This window comes from Rousettus aegyptiacus, unplaced genomic scaffold, assembly GCF_014176215.1.
Source record: "Rousettus aegyptiacus isolate mRouAeg1 unplaced genomic scaffold, mRouAeg1.p scaffold_m13_p_16, whole genome shotgun sequence".
NCBI lineage: Eukaryota > Metazoa > Chordata > Mammalia > Chiroptera > Pteropodidae > Rousettus > Rousettus aegyptiacus.
Genome location: NW_023416291.1, coordinates 54,394,848 through 54,411,725, shown reverse-complemented (window position 1 = coordinate 54,411,725; position 16,878 = coordinate 54,394,848). Strand labels below are relative to the sequence as shown.

General features: G+C 67.7%; 1 protein-coding gene across 4 annotated transcripts; it reads right to left on the bottom strand.

Annotated features, from left to right (window-relative positions):
- Positions 1 to 1,615: 1,615 nt before the first annotated feature.
- On the bottom strand, positions 1,616 to 13,777 carry PWWP3A (PWWP domain containing 3A, DNA repair factor). Of its 4 annotated transcripts, none has more exons than XM_016126601.2 (14): positions 13,735 to 13,777; positions 12,414 to 12,541; positions 11,802 to 11,887; positions 10,692 to 10,762; positions 8,880 to 9,653; positions 8,403 to 8,513; positions 7,730 to 7,800; positions 6,982 to 7,058; positions 6,619 to 6,679; positions 5,237 to 5,312; positions 4,897 to 4,947; positions 4,005 to 4,441; positions 3,031 to 3,119; positions 1,616 to 1,877 (listed from the first exon to the last, which is right to left on the bottom strand). In XM_016126601.2, the coding sequence occupies exons 2-14, from the start codon at positions 12,468 to 12,470 to the stop codon at positions 1,823 to 1,825; spliced, it is 2,016 nt and encodes a 671-aa protein (XP_015982087.2). In that variant the 5' UTR covers positions 12,471 to 12,541; positions 13,735 to 13,777; the 3' UTR covers positions 1,616 to 1,822. The 4 variants fall into 4 exon arrangements, with proteins under 4 accessions (XP_015982087.2, XP_015982089.2, XP_015982086.2 ...); XM_016126603.2 differs by lacking the exon at positions 13,735 to 13,777 and adding an exon at positions 13,616 to 13,728; XM_016126600.2 differs by lacking the exon at positions 13,735 to 13,777 and having other exon boundaries at positions 12,414 to 13,491.
- Positions 13,778 to 16,878: the final 3,101 nt, after the last annotated feature.

The window sequence follows — 16,878 nt, the reverse complement described above, 5'->3', positions numbered from 1 at the left end:
CAGCCAGAGTGTCAGAGGACCCCGTTCACTGTGCCCACGGGCCTCTCTGGGGCCTGAAATTCTTACCTCGTGTATGCACAACTTTTGAAAATCTATTTTTTAGATAAATACGACTTGAAGAGACACCAAAGGTCTGTAGCCAGAAGCCAAGAAGTACTTGCATGGAGACCTGTGCCCCCACCCCAGGGCTGGTGCGGCAGCCGTGCGCCCAGGGGGGCCCATAGATGGGGGGGGGGGAGGGGGAATGACAAAGCCCAGCGGGAGGGGTGGAGGTGCTGGGGGGCCGGAGCCACTCCCTCCACGTGACTGCCCACGAGCGGGACGGTGACGGGCAAGGCCACAGGGCCCTGTCGCCTACGGGAGCACGCAGTCCTCCTCACGGCGACTAGAGGGCGGCGGGGAGAGCAGTCGCCATGGGGGAGGGGGTGCAGGAGGGGGCGGGGCGCGTCACGCTGCGTGGAGTTAGTCTTTCCGATGCTGCAGGAGCACCTGAGCAGTGCAGGCCTCCCCAGGAGCTGTGGCTGCCTCGGGACTTCCAGAATATTCCTCACTTGAGCAGCTAGTGGGTCAGCCAGCTATGACATCTTTAACTGCTGACACCATCCACCGAGGGGAGGACAAACCCACCCCCACTCCCACCCCCCACCCACGGGCCTTGGGAGGAAACGAGCAGACACATGCTCTCAAAGCCCCAGAAACACAGCACGCGCCGACAGCTGTGCTGGGGGCCAGACCGCGACTTAGAAGCCTCCCGAGAGGGAACCGGAGCCCAGGGGGGTAGCCTGTGCAGCCAGGAGGGGGAGGGGACTGCCCCACGAGCCACTAGGGCCTTTGTCACCTCCGAGGCAGCTTGTCCCCGGAGGGGTCGGCCTTGAAGGGCAGCCCCACTCCCGACCCCACGGCCGGAGCTCATGGGATTTCCTGCTTAGATCCTGGAAAAAGCGACCGGGACGAAGGCTGGGCTCTGGGCTCAGCTCTGGGCCCGCCACCTGCCTCTGTCACCCGCCTGTCCTGCTCCCAGGCAAACCCAGCATGCTCTGGGGCAGCTCCGGGTGCCAGAAGGGACGTCAGGAGGGGCCAGTCCAGTCCCTAAGCGGGTGACGCTGACCCCGCCCAGGCACGACCTTCCGACCAGGGTGCAGACGACGGGCAGGGCCTCAGATCACCCGACTCGCTGCCACACGGTGTCGCACTGGCCAGGTGAAGCGGAGGTGTGACCCCACACGGCCGACAGTCCTGCGAGCGTCTCGGGCTTCGGGCCGGAACGTGAGTGGCTTCCACGGCTCCCAGAGCGAGGGCCGGGGTGAGCGGCTGCGACCCCGGGGCCCGGGGCCCCGGCTGTGCGCATGGCAGGTACGTGTGGCAGCCACACGGGGCAGCGCAGTGGCTCCTGCGGACCCTTGGGTGCTGGCGGGCTGGGGTGACAGACGCCGCCACGCGTGGGACTCCACGGGGCGGGGCAGCGCCGTCCCACTGGAGCGAGACGCACCCCCCGCAGCCCCGGGACCCCCCCCCCCCCGCCGCAGATCTGCCTCCGGCGTGGCCCGCGCCGTCCCGCCCCGTCCCGCAGAGCAGGTGACTGTGACACGGGCCCAGAGCTGCACACACGCGAGGCTCTTCTTAAAACTCCAGTTTAATGTCGGATACGATGCTTTTTAACATAAAAAGACAAACGTGTACCTTAAACCATTCAGTACAGCCACACGTAACGAGAAAATGCGAGAGAGACCAGTCTGTCCTTCCGGACACTTTGCAGAACTGCACGCTCCCCGGAGCCGGGAGGAGGCCCGGGCCGGTGGGAAGCCCGGCGGCCGCGCCGCCGTCAGCACCGCTGCTCCCTTTCCTCCAGGAGCTGGTTGTCGAATATTTCCTTCTCCCTTCGGGAAGCACAAGGGACACCTCCGTTTAGGCACTAGCCGTGACTCAAAGAGCACAGAACAGGAGCGCCCGCGGCCTGTGTCTGACACGCAGCTCGGCCAACACGAGCCTCCAAGGAGCAGCAAACACCACCCCCCCGCCCCCCGCCCTCGCTAAGCGACGCCTGCTCAGAGGACCTGCCGTGCCCATCACGTGCTGGCCACCGCTCCCGGGACAGAGGAGCCAAGGGGGCGTAGGCTCCGAGGCTGACCCGGTGACTCATGGCGGTCAGCTCACGCCAGGAAACACGGGGCCACCTGGGGACGGCACGTGCGCCGGGCCGTGCAGGGTCCGGGGTGCCAGGTCTGCGCACGGCCGCTGCACACGAGGTGGACGACCGCGAGTGGACCGGCCGCGCGGCAGGAGGAAAGGCTCTGCTCAGATGCACCACACCTCACGGGACAGGTACAGCCGCGGCCTGCCAGTCACCCAGGGCAGCCGGACTGCGTTCTCGGGGGGCGGGGGAGGGGCTGAGTTGCTTTCCCGGGGTGCTGGGGCTGCTGGGGCAGGCCGGGGGCGGGGGACAGACACGGCCTAACTCGGGAATGGGGCGCCCGCCCCCCGAGATGCCGGCAGAAACACTGGTTTCTGTCACCAAAAGCCCTTCCCGTCCCGTGAATGCGGCGGCCGCCCGGGAGGCGGGCAGGGCATGGGCGCCCGCTCAGCCCAGGCCAGGCTCCCGGCCGGCAAGTCCAGCTGACCTCAGCCTGTCGCTGGCACGCGGCCCGCCCGCAGCGGGAGCAGGCGCTTGGGGGCCACGAGGCCCGGGGTGGCCCCCACAGGGACACGAAACGTCTTCACCGAGGCTGTTCCGGCCGGCCTGGGACCGCCGGCCACGCGCTGCCACTCGGGCTGTCTGTCCTCAACAGCCCAGCGCCACAGTGGTGGGGACAGGGCCACACACAGCACTGGCGGCAGGAGCCAGAGGCCTGGGTTGTGCCTGGCGCTGCCTGCTCTGGCCAGCTTGAGGACCACGGCCAACCTCACCAGAGAGAGCATCGCTGGGTCCCACTGGCAATTCCTTGGCCACACGGGACGCGAGCTTTCGGTTTGCGCACCTCGCTGACCACGCAGGCGTGTGGCCCAGCGCGTGGGGACGGGGCTGGCACCTACCGGTGGCCGAGCGACGGTCCTCTGATGTACTTCTCCTCAGCCGTCTTGTAGTCCACCGCGTCCACTGCCGAGATGGCGCAGATGATGGCCTGCAAGGGGGGCGGACAGTCAGACCGTGCGGGACGCAGACGCGGCCCCGCCCTGGCTCACCACGGAGCCACCGTGTCTCCACGTGACAAGGCACGTTGCCTTCGGACCACGGTCACCAGGGGCCAAGAACGAAAGGCACCCCCAAACCAACAGCACGTTTTTGCAAACTCGAGTCACTGCTAACAGAGGCCCGTGGTGGCGTGGACATGCACAGCGCGTCTGACGGCCGGACCCCCGCCCAGCGGCACCGCCCGTGTCCCCGGAAGCAAGGCGACTCCGCGGCGGGAACACACAGGGAAGCAGCTACAAACACACACGTGCGTGTCGTTTCACAAAAGCCAACCTTGGGGGAGGACTAGGGGCCCCCACAGAGCAGGTCAGCACTCACGAGGTGACAGGCACGTCGCGGTCGGGACGCACCGCTGACTCTGTGCACGCTCGAGTCTGACAGTGTCTGGTCACACTGCGCGCACCTGAGTCTGAAAGTGGTCACACTGCGCGCACCTGAGTCTGACAGTGTCTGGTCATATTGTGCGCACTCGAGTCTGAAAGTGGTCACACTACGCGCACCTGAGTCTGAAAGTGGTCACACTACGCGCACCTGAGTCTGAAAGTGTCTGGACACACTGTGCGCACCTGAGTCTGACAGTGTCTGGACACACTGCGCGCACCTGAGTCTGACAGTGTCTGGACACACTGCGTGCCGTGACTGCAGGCCCCACTGAGTGCGCCACGACCCACAGCTGCATCTGCTCCCCGCCCGGCCAGAGCCGGCGGGCACATGCCACGCAGCGTCCACGACAGTCACCGTGGGCACATGCGGGGGAAGCACGCGGCTTGTCCCCGGGAGGGCCTCCCTGCAGGCCGGGCCGCGGCGCCCTCACCTCGGGCAGCAGCACGTCCAGGATGAAGCGGATCCGGTCCCCGCTGCTCCGCGCCAGCGCCCGGCTGCCCGCGTCCTGGCAGAGCCCCTGCAGGTACTTCACCACGCGGTCCAGCTGCTCCTCGTCCTCCAGGTACGTCTCCACGCACGTCACGTACTGGCCCGACTTCAGGAAGGTCTTCAGCCAGCGCGACGGCTTCCTGTTGCCCAGGATGTCGCGCAGGTGGCCCTCGGCGCCCCGCGCCCGCACGATGAACTCCACCAGCTTTTGGTTGGCGCGGTCGCGGGCGGCCCGTGAGCGATCAGGGAGCATCTTCCTGCGGGGCGGCCTCCTGCCCCAGGGGCTGCCCGTCTCCGGCTCCTCGGGGTCCTCCTGGCAGAGCTGGGGGAAGTGCGTCCCCAACACGTCCTGCTGGATGGACTTGCGCACGGGGTAGCCTGCAGAGGAGTATACATGGGCCTGCAGGCTGGCGGGGTCCCCTCACTGCGCCCCGGGACGAAGGGGCCCCCGAAGGGCCCTCCTCTGGCAGGAAGCCCCTCTGCCTGCAACGCTGCCCTCCACTCTCGTCCAGCACCGACAAGCAGGGCGAGGCCCCCTGGGCGGCTCCGACTGCCCGTCCTGCATTAAGGGCGGGGGCGTGGCTGTCACCACCGAGGACACTGGGCCCAGAGCGGTGAGTGGCAGGCGCCGGGTGTTCTGACCACCAGGCGAGACCACACTGGCGCCAGCAAGGGGGATGGGCTCTGCGTGCAGCGCCCCCGCCCCCGGGCAGGGAGCAGAAGGCAGTGGCCTGGTCCCTGCAGCCCACGAGCCCCTGGGGAGCCGCCCTCCGCCCAGAAGCCCCCTGCACCCTGCTCGTGGGCCACACAGACAAGCACGAGCTCGGACTCACTGATGTCCGCCGCGTAGTACTCCAGGAAGGAGCCGGAAAAGGAGCCACAGCCTGTGGGAGGATACGGGGGGGGGGGGTGTCACAGTGGGGGACACGGCGGGGGGTGTGCCACGCCGGCGCCCTCCAACCCCTCCCATGGACAGGAAGCTGGCGGGGGCCGGGGCGCCGGGAGGCAGTGACGAGCCCGACTGGACGGAGCAGAGCGAGCGCCAAGTGAAGGGGGTCGGCACCCAGCCCCGCCAGCCCGCACTGCGGACACGGCTGCCAGGGTCCGAGCCCGGCTGTCGCCACACGGGGGCCCCGCCCGCTCTGCGCCCCAGGCCACGGAGGTCCCACGCACCAAGCCGGACCCTGTAGTCGGTGATGAGGGAGACGCACCAGCCGATGGCCTGGTTGAAATCCACCCTGGCCTTGGCCTGCAGTGAGAGAGGCAGGCTCAGCGGGAGGCCACGGCCCCTCCCTGCCTCAGAGCCCTGTCCAGCACACGCCCCGGGGACCTTTGGTGAGGCCCGAGCTGGGATGCTCAGACGGGGGCCCCGGGAGCCCCGCGGGGGCCACGCGACCCATGGCCGCCAGACGGGGACAGCTGCGAGATCACGCGAAACGAGTCCTTCTCAGGGCTCCTGTGCCCGGTGGGCAGCGTCAGCCCAGAGGGACGCGGCGGCCCGCACCCTGCAGACGGGACGACAGGCCCGTGGACCCCCCGGGGGACGCCGCAGGCCTCGCCCGCCTCCCCCAGGCCGCGTGTGACAGGTGCTCCAGGCGGGCCACGCACGGGGAGCCCCGCCGACCGGCCTCTGACACACGGGCGAGGTGCTCCCTCGGGGGGGAGGCCCACAGCGCCCAGAGACCACAAAGCCGTGACCACACACGGGGGCCAGCGGAGGTCCCGAGAGCGACCCAGCCGCAGCCCGGGCGCGGCGGCCACGCAGCGGCGCTCGCTCCCGCCCCCTCTCCGCGCCCGGAGCACCACGCCGCCACGGCGGCGGGCGAGGCGCAGACGCCCCGCGGGCCCGGGGCCCCAGCTCTGCGCACGTGCCGCGCCCTGGGACTCCAAGGCAAGGCTCCTGACACCGGCTCCACGCCCCGCCCCCGGGCACGGCACGGGCGCCCAGCGCTGCTGGGGTCAGGCGCTGCGTGAGCTAAGCTGGACAGACGGGACGGAAGACACCGGAACCCGTGACAACCCCGGCAGGGCGAGACGTGGCCCCGACAACGCCCGCCACGCGGAGCGAGGCCACGGTTCTGGGGGAGCAGGAGCGTGAGGGCGGCGTGCCCCCGGGACCCCGCGAAGGGGCGGGTGGCGGCCCCGCGGGCCCAGGCCCAGCGTTTCGGAGCTGGGACGAGCGGCACCGCCTCAGGCCGAGCGCGGCGTTCGGATAAGTCGCGGCCCATGGGGGACGCGGTGCTGAGCACGGAGCTGCAGGCGGCCGCCCGGGGGGCCCTTGCCCTGGCTGCGTGGGGCCACGGAGGGCAGCGTCCCCCGTCCCGAGGGCCTGGCCCCCGTCGTCCCTCAGGGCAGCCCGGGAATGGCCGCCGGGAGGAGCGAGAAGAACCTCCGCCCGGGACACGGCCCTGCCGGCCCCTGCGGGGTGCTGCGGGACGCAAGCAGCCACTGGTGGACGCTGGCACCCCACGTCCCACGCGGCCACGGTGCCCGGGGCTCCGCAGAGGACCCTGGCCCCGGACGAGCCGCTCACAGAGACGGCCGAAGCCACCTACCAGCAGCGCCTGCTTGTCCTTGCAGTCGAAGTGCTTCAGTCTCTTGAGGGGCACCGTGATGCTGCAGGGCACGGGGACGCGGTCAGCGGGCGCCACCGCCGCGCGCCCCACGAGACAGCCCCGCCCCTCCCGACAAGCTCACGGAGGGCAGCGCGGGCGGACCCGGGCCCCACCCCACCGCTGGCCACCAGGAGGCAGCAGCGCCGGGGAGCGGAGGGCGCCCTCGGCCGGCGGTGGGCTGGGAGCGGGCCTGGCACACGGCGTGGCCCCCCCCCCCCCCCGTGACGGGGGCCCGCGGGCCAGCACCAGCAGCTGCCCACGGCCGAGCCCCACACGTCCCGCGGGGGCCGAGGCCACGCTCACCCTCTGCCCCGGGGGTTCATGTGGCCCTCGATGAACAGCACGCTGGCCTTCTTGTTCCTCCTCCGCACGCTCTTGACCTGCGCACGACACGGAGAGCAGAGCATCAGCAGGCCGGGCGGGGCCGCGGGGCCCGCGTCTGCTGCACGCACGGGCTGCGGCCTCCGGCCACCTGTGCGTGGCCACGGAAGCTGAGTGTCCCCGCGGCCAGGCAGGGCGGGTTCGGGGCCAGCCGAGGCGCAGGGGCAAGAAGCCCGGCCTGTGAGGGAGGCCGGCCGCCTGTTTCTCGTAGCCACAGGCCGAGGGTGGCCTGGCAGGGCTGTGGGTGAAGCGCCCAACCTACGCCGGTCACACACTGCCCGGCAGGGCCCTCGGGGGCTGCTGGGAACCAGCTGAGCCGGAAGGGCTGGGCAGGGGGCGTGGGGGAGGGGCTGTGCTGCCGCCCGCTCGGCCCCCCCACCCCCCGCAGCTGGGCCTGGGGGGCAGAGCTGCCCCGACACGGGCCACACTCGGCCATACGCGGCCGTCCTCGCTGCCAACTGCAGGGCCACAGCCGAGCCCGGCAGCCCAGCTCCACCGGGAGCCGGCAAAGGGGCAACGAAAGGCCGGAGGGGCCTCCGAGACGGGCCCCCGCCTGCCAGACAGCCGACCGCGTGTGGCCCGCTGCCCAGGTGCCTGCGCCTCACGACCCCGTGGGAACCAGAGCGAAAAGCCCCGCCCGGGTCCCACCCTGAACCCAGGGCACGCTTACCACCGCCGGCCAGAACGGGAACTTCTGATACTTGAGCCAGACCAGCATCCCCACCTCAAACGAGCGCGGCTCTGGATCAGGAAGGACAGAGGAGACGTGTCAGAGCCACGTCCACCGGCCAACGCAGCCACCTGCAGCCGAGAACGGGCCACCCCTGGGGAGGCGGCTTCCGGGTCGTCCAGACCTCCACAGAGGAACTGCGAGGGGCCGGCGGGCGCGGGGCAAGAGGAAGCGGACGAGGCGAGGAGGGGTTGGGGAGGGGGTGCTGCCCCCGGGGGGCTGAGGGGCAGGTCCCCACGCCCCTGCCCCCTCTGCAGCACCTGTGACGCTTTCCAAAGCCACCCAGACTGGACCGCAACGCCGCATGCCTGCAGGAGCTCGCCAAGGCCGAGGCCCCGTGTCCTGCCCATGCGCCAGGCAGACTCGTGGGGTCGGCGTCCCCTGCTCTGACCCCGTCCGGGCGGCTCGGTGGCAGGGCGTCTGCCCATGAGACACGCAGCCAGGGTCCCCAAGGCCCGCGAGAGGGGCCAGGCCACATGCCGTTGGCGGGCAAGCCACCGTCCTCTGGGCTGCCTGCTGCCCCGACCCCCGCCTCCAAGCGTGTGGCTGTGGCCCCAGGCCAGCGGGCAGCGAGGACGTACCCCAGAGCCCTGGGCCCGGCCACGGGGCTCACCGTGGTACAGGAGGATCCTTGGGGGCTCCTCGTCCTCGTCCTCGTCCTCCAGGACAGGGTGAACGGGGTGGACGGGGTGAGGCTCCACCGACTCTCCGGATGACCAACTGTCTGCAGAACGTCACGTGAGACTCAGTCACCGGCCCAGGAAAAAAGCTCGTGACGGGATCCCAAGGACCAGAGAGAAGCCCTGGGTCCCACAAACTTGCAGGCCGCCCTGCCCGGGCGGGCACGTGCCCCTGGAGAACACGCAGGGGCAAGCAAGCGGGATGAGGTGAGGCTCAGGGGATGCCCTCGCGCCGCGGCTGGGAGGCGGACGCAGGCAGCGGGAGGTCACGGCCCGGCGCGGGGGCCGCGAGGCTCACCAGAGACGGGGCAGCCGGCACGCAGCCGCTCCGGCGGTGGCGTACAGCTGGGCCCTGCCCGAGCGCAGCCGGGGCGCCACCCTGCCCAGCGTGGGGGGGCGCGCAGCCTTACCTTCGTCTGGGTCGCACAGCCTCGAGCCGTCCGCGGGCACACCAGGCCTGGCAGTGCTGCGCAGAGTCATCTGGCCCCTCGGGCCGGAGCCCTGGCCGCCGGCCGAGCACAGCTGCTTCGCAGGGGGCCCTCGTGCGTCCGGGCGGGCAGGGCGCACAGGGGCGCTGTCGCCAGGCCAGGCCTGGGGGCACGCCCTGGCCCGCAGACCCCGCTCCCCGGCCCGGGGCACTGAGCTCGGGGCTGCCCCGCGGCCGGGCGAGTCCTCATCCCCGTTGCCCCCGCTGCCCTCTGAGAGGAGGGGGCCAGCCTGCCGCCCTCTGGGCTGCCGTGGCGACCTTCTCATCCTTTGATTCGGGGCCGGCCAGTCTTCGAGGTGTGTCCTTGACCCACTTGGGTGCCGAGCACCACTTCTGGCTGGCACCGCCAGGGCGAGGGGCCTCTCGTTCTCCCCGAGCCCCTTCTCGGGGTCCCCTCGGCACCCGGGGTCCTCTCCGCAGGCGGGTGAGCCTGCCAGCCTCCGGCGCGCACGCTCCCTCCGCTCGGGCCCGGAGCCGGCCGCGACGCCGGCGGGGACAGGGGGCGGAGGGCTGGGGCTGCCGTGCGCGGCCGCCGAGTCCCTGGCGTCCCCTCCTGCAGGCCCAGTGGCTCCCTCTCCCCCTGGAGCATCCTCCGGCCGCAGACGGGTCCCCTCGTTCAGAATGTCCAGAGCCACCCGGAGTGCCCGCCTGTAGGTCAGCTCCTCCACGGGCTCGGCAGGTGCGTCCTTCTGTGAGGCTGAGGGCGGGAGACAGAGCCTGGTGACGCGAGGCGCCCAGGGCCGACATCCACCCCTCGCCTCGGCTGAAGGAGACCGGCCACAAAAGCACAGCTGGCTGCAGGCCCCGTTCAGGGACCCGGATCTGTTTTTAAACAGCCAGATTGAGTGACCCTAACCTCACTGGGGCAGAAACACATTCCTCCAGGTCACAGAACAATCGACCAACAAAAATGCATCCAGCGGCTCAGCAAATCCGGTCGCAGCTGACAACTGCAATTCAATCAGGCCAACAGGACCCAGGCCCAGAAAACAAAGACTGGAGAGGCCCAGGGGAGCCCTGGCGAGGCCCACGGGCCGGTCGCGCGCTGTGCGAGGCCGGGAGCCCACCAGGCCTCCCCGCCGCTGACGGGCACAACCGCACAGCACACCGCCGTCCACTTCGGTCTCCCGGCTTCACAGCGAGGCACCGCCCGCCCGAGATAGCGGCCGGCCACCAATCCAGGTGCAGGTGGGAGGGAGAGGCTGCTTTGGGCTGTTGACCGAGAGACCTTGTTTCAGAGATGCTGTGGGGCGGGGGTTCTGGGTGACCCTATCCAGGATGCATCGGCCCTGCACGCGGGCCGAGCACTCCCACTGCAAGGAAACACCGTTGTCACATTTGGGTTTGCAGGGCTGGTGTGGTCCCGGGGCTGCGTTTTGCAGGCAGGGAACAGGCCCAGTTCCCCAAGGACACAGGGCCTAGGGGCAGGTTGCGGGGCCCTCCTGCAGACAGGGCGGCACCAAGCCTGCTTCCCGGCACAGCTCAGATCAGACACCCGGGCAGGGAGCCGCGGCAGCGTGACCGACGAGGGCGCAGGAAGGCTCAGGCTCCCGTCCCAGCGGACCCCGAGGCCGGCAGCCCTGGCGGTGGGGTCTGGCCAGGTCTGAGATGGCACCCTGACTTGCCCCTCAGCTGCAGCCCACGGTCACTGGTGAAGGGACAACCCCACCTGGAGGCCTGTCTCGGGGTCTCCCCGAACCCCCCTTTGTCACCTGACGCCCCAGCCCACTCTTACCCAGCAAGGAGGCTATGTCCTCAATATGGGACCTCTCCAGGGTCCTGGCTTCCGCACTTCTCACCCTCACTCTGCGGGAACAGAATTGAGCACAGAAACGATGAGGCTGAGGGTGCAGGGACGAAACAGTTTTTCTTTAGGTGACAAAAGAATCAGGTGCATTTTCTTCCTTCTGAACCTTCCCACTTAAACCAAAAGTCAAGGCCACCAGGGCACTTCTATGCCTGGGGTCAGAGGCAGCAAGGGCCCCAGGCTGCGGTGTGTCCTCCCCCATTAGGACAGAAAAGGTTGGCTGAATCTAGGAGTAAAAATGCATTCGAATTGTGACTTTTGTGGGGCAAATCCTACTTTCAACTGCACAAATAACTCCTTTGTTAGGTTTTCAGAGCAGCGATAATGTCACTAAGAGCTGTTTACAGCCCAGCAGGTGTGTTGTTTGGAAAGATGTGCGCCCCTTTCAAATGCAGGGACTCAACTACCTTCCCAGCCGCAGGGGGAGCTGAGGAGGGGCTGTGGGGGGCCAACCGGGTTTTTTAGAATTCTCTATTTAGAACTGGGACTTCGTCAGACATGGGGACACCTCGCATGCGCGGCCTGGGCATTTCAAAACTCTTCCCTCTAGGTGCTGCTCGGTCCCTGCAGCCCGAACGACAGAGAGCCCGGCGCCCGGCACCGTGCCGCCAGCCACGCCGCCAGCCACGAGTGGGCCTTCCCGATGCCAAAACCGTCTATCAGAGGAACAGGCTCGAACGTCAGACATTTGACAACTGAGGGGCCTGTCACATGAGGTTCTGAAAACACGCAAACGGATCCGCGGGAAGGAAAGAGCCCGTCTGACAGCCACGGCAGGCCTGCCCTGGGTGTAACTCACGTTTCTGCCCCATTCCGTGCTGACCGCTCTGGAGCTCACACAGTGCCCCCGGCCGGCTCCAACTTCCTAGCCACCCGCTGCTGACCTTGGGGTTCCCGTGAGCATCGCTCGGTTACAGTAACCAAACACTTAGAAAGCCCGTGGGGGCTGATTTCACTTTGGGGGTGGGGGGAGCGGGGATGTTTCCCATAGTGGAAAAAAACGGTATTAAAAAAAAAAAATCAAACACGACACTTAACTTTTTGTCTACGGAGAGTATTTGAACATTGAGAAAAAATCCCTTTTTTCTCTTAGTTGTTGCTGACATCTGGGTTCTGGCCAAAACCTGTTAAAACACAAACATGAAAAAATGAAATTTTCGTCATTGACACAAGAACCGGCCGACAGAACCAGAAGGAGCCACGTCCAGACACAAGCGTAGCGGACACTGCTGACCACGAGCCCAGAACCTGAGGTTCTCCCATCCGCATTCCGCAGGTGGGGAAACGGAGGCCCGCGCCCTCCCGCACCCCGCGGCTGGAAAGGGCCCCCGCGGCCTCCCGTTATTTACTACTGCTGGGCTCCCCGCCAGGCATTTGCTCAAGTTCCGGCCTTACATGTGCCTTTTAAAGCCAACTCTGCTCTTTTTTTTTTTTTTAAGTGTGGAAAAAAGATGCTTCCGCCACGGTAATCGTGCAAGCACGCGACCGACACCCCGTAAACGGGGAACGGAGCGCCAGCGCCAACACGGCAGCCAACTGGTCGGGCTCGACTATTCTCGGAAGCAACACGTGGGTCTCTCTCGATGAAGATTTTACTTGTCACCCGAAAGTCACTTCCAATTCCTGAAACCACACAGTGACGCGCGTCACCTTTGCAGGCCACAATCGCTCCTTCCATCTGCAGAGGACATACGCGGCGTCCGTCATGATGGGGACTCATGTGGCGGCCGGCGGGACCTGGCACACGCCCAGTGCTGGCAGGCCCAGCAAGACGGACCCTGCAAAGAAATTGGTGCATGGTGGTTTCTGGCGGTTTGCTGGCGATTTTAACACCAACGCGACTCTGCAGGGCGAAAGGAGGGGGCTGGCCTGTCACCAGACGCTGGACGCCAGAGGGGGCTGCCCCGCACGCCTGCACCCACGCACCCACGCACCCACGCAACAGGCCTGGACTTTTTTCCTAAACACAACAGCCAGATTCTCTGAGGGATGCGTCCAGATTATTTTTTCCCAAAAAGAATCCACAAGTGACCAAAGAATCAACGCGGGAGGAAAAGGCCTGCTCTGTTGGCCCTGTCCCTGAAGGACGGCGCAGCTGCTGACGCCCGTTACGGCCACGGGAACGCTCCCCGGGCTGTGATGCTGACAAAAACGGGGGGGTCGCAGCAGCAGCCAGGGGGTTCACTCAGCAGAAGTGTGGGTTCGGGCAGAGACGGGGGTGTTTCAGCAGCAGAGAAGAGGTTCAAACGACAGAGGGAGCTCAGCGAGCAGAGATGGGGGTTCAGATAGCTGAGTTAAGGTAGTAGAGAAGGAGTTCAATCAGGAGAGGGGGTTCAGTCAGCAGAGGTGGGGCTGCAGGCAGAGAAGAACAGGTTCAGGCAACAGAAAAAGGGTTTAATCAGCAAAAGAGGGGCGTAGGCACTAAAGGAATTCAGGCAGAGGCAGGGTTCAGGCAACAGAGGAAGTCCGGGTAGCTGGGGGGTTGGGCAACACGGGGGTCACGCATGGGAGGGGTGGGCAGCGAGGCCGGGTTCGGGGAGCAGGGGGTAAATCCAGCGGCAGAAGGGGAGGTTGGGCAGCACGGGGGGGTTTCGGCAGCGAGGCGGGGGGAGGCGGGCAGCAGAGAGGATCTCGGGCGGCGCTGGCGGCCCCCCCACAGCGGCGGGGGCTGGGCAGCAGAGGGGATCTGGGGAGCACTGGCGGGGACCGAGCAGCGGGAGGGGGTGAGTGAACAGAGGCCTCCCGAGGAGGGGCGGGGCCCCCGCGGCAGCGCGGGTCAACGCCCCGGAGCCCCTTTCGGGCCCGCCCGCCCCGGTCCCGCCGCCCAGGGCCAAGCAGCCCGCCGGGCTCACCGGGAGCCCGCCGCCCCAGCGCCCGTCCCCGAGGCGGCGTCGAGAACGAGGGGGCCGCGGCGGACCAACGGTGGTGGCACCCGCGCCGCCCCAGCGCCGCCGCCCACGCCCGCGCTCACCGCCTCCGCCGCCGCCGCCGATCCCCCGCGGCCGGGGGCGGGGCCAAGACAGCGGCACCGCCCAGCTCCGCCCCCGCCGCCGACCAATGGGGAGCGTGCGACCGAGCGCAGGCCCCGCCCCTTCCGCCCGTCCGCGCGCGGCGCTGACTGATTGACAGGTGAGCGCGGGGTGGGCGGGCGCAGACTGAGTGACGGGCGCGGGGCGGGCGGGCGCAGACTGAGTGACGGGCGCGGGGCGGGCGGGCGCAGACTGAGTGACGGGCGCGGGGCGCGGGCGGGCGTGTGCGGGGCTTTGTCCCAACGCTCCTTGTAAACCCGCCTGCGGTGCCCGCCGCCTCCGCCTCCTGCCGGCGCCTCGGTCGGACCACGACGGAAACTTGGAGAACCTTCCAGAGCTTTCCAGACTTTTCCAGAACCTTCAAGTTGCTGAACCACTTCTGCTGAAGCAATTTGAGTGCAGGGCGCCCGCACACGCCCACCAAAGAGGGTCGTGCATTTGCAAAGAACTCGCAAACTTTGTCTAGTCCCTAGGGAAGCGGGGACGCCACGAGTCGCCAGGAAGGCGCGAGGGGGTGCACCCAGAGGGGCCCCTCGCCCCCTCCCTGTGTAACGTCATCATTCACGTTTGAATAGTGTGCATAATAAGGTCGAGGCACAGTCACCATGCAACGTAACCCCCTGGCACCCCGTGGTGATGTGTGCCAGGACCCCAGTGAGGCCTGAAAGCGCACGCGCCCCAAACTCCACGTCCCCCCGCCCACGGTCGACCCCAAACCAGACGCGGGGCGAGGGACGCCCACCCTGCGCCCCGGAAAATCCTCCTGTCACCTTCGATTCTGCCGGCAGCCTTTTGGCCCTCAGTGTCCAACCGCGGTTGGTATCGAAGGGGGCCGAAGCGTTGCCACCCCAACACTGCCTTTTGGGACGGCGATTTGAAGCCATTTGCTCAGAAAAAATACACCCCAGAGTCCGTGGGGTACTTGGCTTAGGCCGCAGCCAACGGGTTGGCCCTGAGCCTGGTGGGCGGGAGGGCAGCAAACCAGTGTCCCAGGAAGGACCGCCCCCTCCCCCCAGACTGCTCGTGACTCCCACACCTCAGGTCTGACATCTGAGACCCTGGCCCCTCCTCCTCCAAAAAGGCGTGTAGACCTGAGGTCACGACGCCGTCCTCGGATTCTCCATTCTTATGTGAAGCCCCCCGAGCCCACGTCCTAAGCTTTGGCTTCTCCTGCTCATCTGTCTCCTTCATTTGCTTATCAGCCCGGCTGGAAACTAAAACCATGAGGAGGGGAAAGCACGGCTTTTTTAGCGCCCACGGGTCGGCGAGCCAGCCGGGAGAAACTCGAAAACCTGCGGGCGGGGACGGGAAATACTGGCTCCGACCGCGGTCGGCGGTCGGCGGAGTCCAGGTGTGGACCCCAAGGGCCGAGTGCGCTTCTGGATGAAGACCCTCGCGCGAGGGAGCCCGGGCAGGTCCGAAGTGGCATTACTCCAGGGTCAGCGGTAGCCGCAAACCCTGCTGAAGTTTAAATTACCCACCGGGCACAGAGAGAAGCCAACGACAGTAACCAACGATACGACAGGACAGTCACAGCGAGACGCTGCTGCCAGCCAGTCACACCGGAGGCTTCGGGCCGTCATTCGGGACGGGCGACCCGAACACAAGCACCGCTGCTTAGAATGACGCGCGATGTGAAACTTCCGGAACGTTGCTTTCTGGAATTTGCCGTCATGTTTTTTGGGGCCGCGGTTGGCCGCGGGTGACCGCGGGTGACCGCGGGTGACCGCAACCACGGGTGTCCTGGGACCGCTGGTACGGGACGGGGTGCTGTGTGGCGGCATCTGGCACACAGCGTGACGATTCGATGTCTGTTTCCGGCACCTCGGGACGCGCTTTCCCCCTGCCCGAGCTCCGGCCCAGCGCGGAAGTGCCCTGTCAGGCTGACAATGAAAATTGGCGGGGGAGGGGGGCCGGCGGACGTCTGGTCGGCGTTTCGGGCCTCGTGGTCCTGACCTGGCCCCGGGGAAAGGCCAGGAGGAGCGGTCTCCAGGGCGTTTGTCCGCCCGGCTCCTGGAGCGTCCCATGCCTGCCTCTTGTTTTCTGAATTTCACATGTCGAAGGCGGCCGGTAGGAGGAGGACCGTCACCAGACACCCGGAAAGCCCCCGGGGGGCCACGGCTGGCAGCCTGTTCACGCCAGTGGCTGTGGTCTGTGTTAGCAAGGTCGAGGCCTCGGTCGGGGTTCCACTGTGGTCCCCTAATGGCCTGACTAGGGACTCAGATGGAGTGAAACACCAGGCGACTCCCAGTTCAGAGGCCGTTTCGATGCTGCAGTCCAGTCGCTTCAGAAAACAGAGGTTCGGCTCTGGCTCTGGCGGGGCTGGCTCGCGGGGAGGGCGTGGACGCGCACCGGCGGGCGCGCACCTGTGGACGCGCACCGGCGGGCGCGCACCTGTGCATCTCTGCTTCGGTTCCTGGTTCGGTGACGGATTTAATACATTTTCACCCCTCGTCGAGTTAACAAGGATGAGGAAGGAAGGCGCCAGCCCCAGCACGCGGGGTCGGGCGGGCAGTGACGTTACCGGGCGGCTGGCAAGTGGGAATTGGGGTGCTTTCGAAGCGGGCCCGGCGGTGCCACTGTGAGTCCCCATGACGTGGGACGTCTGTTCTTTAAACAAACATTGGAGAGAGGACCGGGCGTCAGGGCCTGGGCGGCGAGGACAACAGCTCGGGGGCGCTCACAGCCCGACGGAGGAGACGCTGACCGGTCGCACTGAGGCACCTCGCCCCGGCGCTCCGGAAGCTTCCTTCAGCGCGATGACGGGCGGGGCAGGCAGCTCACTGCCAGGGCGGTCGCCACGCGGCCGGCCGGCGAGAGCCAGAGCGACGAGCCCTCGCGCTTGCTGGCGGTTCTCCCAGGCACTCTGCTCTCCCCGGCTCCGGTCCCTGGCCTCAGCCCCGCCCACGGGTCCCTTTCGCCGTGTCCTGGGGCGTACACGGCGCTTCCGTCAGTCCCAGCGGGGGTCACGGGGGCGTGCACGGCGTGGCCTGGACCTGGACGCAGCGTGTCCGCCCCGGTCACACGGGTCCAAGCACACCCACCGGGCTGCAGGGCCGTCTCCCCTCCACCCCCCGGGCCACGTG